Below are 6,000 nucleotides of genomic sequence, written 5' to 3' on the forward strand. Positions count from 1 at the left end.
TCTTCACAGTGGAAGATATAGGGCAGATCCCTGAACCTGAACTAACATTTGCAGGAAGGGATTCTGAGGAACTGAGACAAATAGTGGCAACGAGAGAGGAAGCTCTAGACTTAATAGACAATATAAAAACTGACAAATCACCGGGCCCGGATGGCATCCACCTGAGAGTTCTCAAAGAACTCAAATGTAAAATTGCTGATCTGCTAACTAAAATATGTAACTTGTGCCTGAGGACTGGAAAGTGGCAAATGTAACACCAATCTTCAAAAAAGGATCCAGGGGGGGATCCCGGAAATTACAAGCCAGTTAGCTTAACTTCTGTCCCTGGAAAACTGGTAGAAAGTATTATTAAAGCTAGATTAACTAAGCACATAGAAGAACAAGCCTTGCTGAAGCAGAGCCAGCATGGCTTCAGCAAGAGAAAGTCCTGTCTCAGTAACCTATTCTTTGAGAGTGTCAACAAGCATATAGATAGAGGTGATCCAGTGGACATAGTGTACTTAGACTTTCAAAAAGCTTTTGACAAGGTACCTCACCAAAGACTTCTGAGGAAGCTTAGCAGTCATGGAATAAGAGGAGAGGTCCTCTTGGGGATAAGGAATTGGTTAAGAAGCAGAAAACAGAGAGTGGGGATAAATGGACCGTTCTCCCAAAGGAGGGCTGTAGAAAGTGGAGTCCCTCAAGGATCGGTATTGGGACCTGTCAGGGCCGGTTCTAAAGGGCGGCCAGGTTGGGCACTGGCCCAAGGGCCCCGGAGCTACAGGAGCCCCTGAGGGGCCCTCTGCTCCCCTTCCGCAATCCATGCCCCCCCACGCCCCACACTTACCTGTCAGCTGGCTTTTTAGCATTGCCCTTAATTAAGATGGTGGCTGCAGCTTCCCTAAGGTACTGAAGCCTCTGCCGCCATCTTAGTTGATGGCAGAGATGTGCACACATAGCATGCCCATCTGCCATCAACAAAGATGGCAGTGGAGGCTTCATTCCCCTTAGGGAAACCGTGGCCGCCATCTTCATTAAGGGCACTGGTAAAGACTAGACAGGTAGGGGGGCTGTGGGGGGGCTGCGCTTGCGCACATACACACCTGTGCGCACACCCACCCAGTGGGGGGCCAGGGCAAACTGATGCCCGAGGGCCCTTGCATGCCTGGAGCCAGCCCTGGGACCTGTACTTTTCAACTTGTTCATTAATGAGCTAGAATTAGGAGTGAGCAGTGAAGTGGCCAAGTTTGCTGACGATACTAAATTGTTCAGGGTTGTTAAAACAAAAAGGGATTGCGAAGAGCTCCAAAAAGACCTCTCCAAACTGAGTGAATGGGCAGAAAAATGGCAAATGCAATTCAATATAAACAAGTGTAAAATTATGCATATTGGAGAAAAAAAAACTGAATTTCACATACACGGTCATGGGGTCTGAACTGGCAGTGACCGACCAGGAGAGAGACCTCGGGTTGTAGTGGACAGCACGATGAAAATGTCAAAGCAGTGTGCAACAGCTGTGAAAAAGGCAAATTCCATGCTAGCGATAATTAGGAAAGGTATTGAAAATAAAACAGCCGATATCATAATGCCGTTGTATACATCTATGGTGCGGCCGCATTTGGAATGCTGTGTACAGTTCTGGTTGCCTCATCTTAAAAAAGATATTATAGAGTTGGAAAAGGTTCAGAAGAGGGCAACCAGAATGATCAAGGGGATGGAGTGAGTCCCTTATGAGGAAAGGTTGCAGCATTTGGGGCTTGTTAGTTTAGAGAAAAGGCGGCTCAGAGGAGACATGATAGAAGTGTATAAAATTATGCATGGCATTGAGAAAGTGGATAGAGAAAAGTTCTTCTCCCTCTCTCATAATACTAGAACTCGTGGGCATTCAAAGAAGCTGAATGTTGGAAGATTCAGGACAGACAAAAGGAAGTACTTCTTTACTCAGCGCATAGTTAAACTATGGAATTTGCTCCCACAAGATGCAGTAATAGCCACCAGCTTGGATGGCTTTAAAAGAAGATTAGACAAATTCATGGAGGACAGGGCTATCAATGGCTACTAGCCATGATGGCTGTGCTCTGCCACCCTAGTCAGAGGCAGCATGCTTCTGAAAACCAGTTGCCGGAAGCCTCAGGAGGGGAGAGTGTTCTTGCACTCGGGTCCTGCTTGCGGGCTTCCCCCAGGCACCTGGTTGGCCACTGTGAGAACAGGATGCTGGACTAGATGGGCCACTGGCCTGATCCAGCAGGCTCTTCTTATGTTCTGAAAGAAAGAAAGAAAGAAAGAAAGAAAGAAAGAAAGAAAGAAAGAAAGAAAGAAAGAAAGAAAGAAAGAAAGAAAGAAAGAAAGAAAGAAAGATAACAGCCAATCATACTGCAGTACTGTACCACTTCAGATTGCAGATGGAAGATCTTATTATTTAATGCTTCCCTGTATATAAATTCCCTGGGCATAAAAAAAAGCCAGAACCCTATATTATAATGGAGAAGGATAGAGGAGAAACTTTCCCATAACTTATAAGTTGCCTAAGTGCATCTGATATTTGATGTGGGAAAATATTTGAATATGAACACACATGTATACCAGTTTGAGGTGGTACAATCTAAGAACAATTTTACCATGTGCTCTGCTGTTTATACAAATTAGCTCAGGGAGAGAAGAGGGAAGCCAAAGAGCAGACAAAGAATCAGAGAGAGAGAGAGAGAGATGGTTGCAGGGTGGTCTTAAAGATTGGTCCTATATCTAAAAAGGCTGGTGAATACAGCTCTAGCGTATCATATGTAGCCCAGATGATACCCCCTAGTTTCCCCATACATCTACATCCCTTCCCTAGTCAGCCACAAAGTTCTGCAGATGACCTTGGGCCAATCACTATCTCTCAGCCTAACTTAGTTACATGACAGAATAGCAGGGGGGATTCATGTATGCTAACCTCTTTGTAGGATGAATGGGATAAAAATTATTTCCGTGCATAGCAGCAGGGTAATACATGTTCCCATTGGATGATGTGTCTTGGGATTATCAATGGAATCAATTACCTAGAGGGGTGGTGTGTTCTCCCTTGCTGGAAGTCCTCAACCAACAGATGGGCAGCCATCCGTTGGGGATACTCTCGGTCTGGATTTCCTGCATCAAGCAGGGGATTAGACTAGGTAGTCCACAAGGCCTCCTTCTACTCTACAATTCTGTGAAATTGAAAATGGCAGTTTTCTGCCTTAAGAACACAAAACATGAGAATGCAGGAAGAACCTTACAGGGTCTGGCCAAAGGTCCACCTCATCTAGCAGTCTGTTTCCAACAAAACCCACACAGATGCCTCTAGAAAGCTCACTAGCAGGCCATGAAGATAATGATCTCCCCTGTAATATGTTACTACTGGGACATTACATTACATTAAGGCCTCCAATGCGCCACTCACAAGATCCCCTCCCCGCACTGAAATTGGACTTGAAAGAAACATTCTGTTGTAGGCAATAGAATAGGTTGTGGTGTGTGATTGGCTGCAGGGTGTGTGTGGTACCCACAACATTCTTGAATTCATAAATGTGCCCATGGGCCTGAAAGGCTTGACATCCCCTGAATAACATGAACATGTCATACTGTATGTTCAAAAAGCAAAACTTAAATGAAATGGTACCAGAGGTTTAGCATTACTAGTGAAAGAGCCCACCATCACGCCTTGCTCTTTCTGTTTCTATCAGTCTCTTCTCACCTCCAGCTCTCACCCCAACCATCTTCACTAATAGGTATCTGCTGAACTTTAGGGATTTAGCCAATGTGTTGAACTATAGATATATAAGGTTGTCAGGATGCAGGGAACGCAATAGAGTTAAAGGTCAGTAAGAGAAGACTGAATGTGAAAAGTTTTGTTTATTAAAAAGGAAGGAACTGTTCCCAGAAGTTTAGGATGAAGTAGGTGGGGCTTCCTTGCTTCAGAATGGGAAATGAATGGAGAAATATTAGTTTGTGATTTTCTTTCTCATTATTCTCCTTCCTATGAACCTGCGTTTGAGCCTTACTACACTTGGGAAATCATTTAAGGCATTCCTGTTTAGGACAGATTGCTTTTTATAGCTTGATGGAAATAAGAGTAAGCAAAACTTACACAACACTCTCAATCAAACAGAACAGTGCTTGAATGAATGATTTGCTCCAAAGGTTGAGAGCAAGATTGTTACTGCCAATGGCAGGAGGAGCCAATGTGATGCCTTACAGATGTTTTCAGACTATAACTCCCATCAGCCTCAGCTAGCATGGCCAATAAACGTGTCATTGCTAAGAATTGGGAAAATTCTTAAAAGTCCAACATGGAACCTTAGCACAGTTAACTAAACTGATATCATTAGATTAAGAAACAACAGAAATCTAAATTTATAGTTGAGTTTTGGAGGACTGACATGAAATTAATATTAACAGATTCACTAATATTGCATACATTGATTGTTTAGTATATCAATTATGCAAGAGAAAAACTAGTTTTTATTTACATTACTGAATTTATATACACTATTCCTATTGTACTGTAATTTTCACTATGTCATTTTTATACATAAGATACATGAGATGGATGTTAAATTTTAAAAATGCGTAATACATTAGCCCCCTGGCCATTATGAAGTTAGCACTGTTATTCAAAAAGTTGCCGTAACCACATGCCTTTTCTAAAGTTTGTCTTCTATTGATTGATTTGTCTGTCTCATGTTAACAGCTCTCAGTATCTGCACTATAAAACTATGTGAGTAACAACAATTTGATGGATGCAGCAACAGAAGGTGACCCAGATTACACAGCATTGTACGCTAATGCCAAGTCTTCTTGTTTAATGGCAGCTGCTGTAAGCTTGCCTGATTAAGATTCAGATTCGCCAGGCACAAATCACACAGCCCCTTCAGACAAACACACACACACACACCCTGTTGGTTTCAAAACAATAGCTCCTTCCCTTCATAAACACAGATCAACTTCTATCATCTGAGTCCTCTGTAAATTTTATGTAGTACATACTGTCATCATTCTGACAAAATGATGAAAAAAACCCATTTTGAAAGCTTTTTTCATACTTCCCAGTAAAGTGAGAGTTTGTTGAAAAGGCTTTTTAAAAAGGCAATCATGCACATTCACTTTCTCCTCCTAATGGAAGGGTCATATATACAAGGAAAGATTAAGTGCACTATGACATTTGTTGAAGCTTTCCTTTGATCCCCACCCGCCCTCCGACTTTTATGAGATGGATTTTAAGGCTTCCCCCACCCTACAAATGACAGAGCCAAGAGTGACAAATATAAATAACAGATGTGATAAACAGATCAATAAGTTGCAACAGAATTCAAAACATGAAACATATTATCTGCCTATTTAACATTGTACATGTACATTTAACAAAAAAAGTTTAACACTGATGTACACAGGAGTATTTCAGAAGAGTCAACTTTTGAATAACCATTTGTTCAAGAATACTTTGTCTTGCTGAGCATCTTGGAGTCTTATGGGCTGTAAGTCATTCTTTCTGTGGTTTTGCAAAACTTAGGAAATACACTTTTGACATTTGGGATCCCCCTCACCCCCACATTATCATCTTTGGAGATTTCTGCTAGAAGTGTTTATCGCTTTACCTAGACATAGGACTTACAACATGACAGGAGAAAGAGACAGTTAATACTTACTTTTTAAATGAATGAGCAGTAAGAAACTGAGGTAGAAGATGAGGAGAGAGTTAGTTCTTGAATGAGCCATGTTCATCTTGATGGAGCATCCTCCTTTAAAGTTGCCAGTTATCCAGGGGGCTTGGGTTAGTGGTTATTTCTTCCTACTCCTGTGCTAAGCTCCGGACGACAGTCAAGGCACAGGGTCTATTGTATGCCATCTCTGCCTCTGGTCCTTGCCAGCATGCACTGCAAATCTACAGAGTTCAATTTAAAAGGCATTTGTGCTTGGTAAGATTTTACTCCAGCAGCACTGGGCAATGTCTCAAACCTGGTGCAGATTTCTCCATTAGATGGACTGGAGTCTCTCTTGATTCCC

General features: G+C 42.2%; 1 protein-coding gene across 1 annotated transcript in view; it reads right to left on the minus strand.

Moving 5' to 3' along the window:
• Positions 1–5,712, minus strand: part of CRB1 (crumbs cell polarity complex component 1) — a 202,147-nt gene extending 196,435 nt beyond the window's left edge. The window contains exon 1 of the mRNA XM_061630658.1: positions 5,643–5,712. Within this exon, the coding sequence (XP_061486642.1) occupies positions 5,643–5,712 (70 nt within the window). The remainder of the gene's footprint in view (positions 1–5,642) is intronic.
• Between the last annotated feature and the right edge of the window lie 288 nt (positions 5,713–6,000).

Source organism: Rhineura floridana, chromosome 6, assembly GCF_030035675.1.
Source record: "Rhineura floridana isolate rRhiFlo1 chromosome 6, rRhiFlo1.hap2, whole genome shotgun sequence".
Classification (NCBI taxonomy): domain Eukaryota; kingdom Metazoa; phylum Chordata; class Lepidosauria; order Squamata; family Rhineuridae; genus Rhineura; species Rhineura floridana.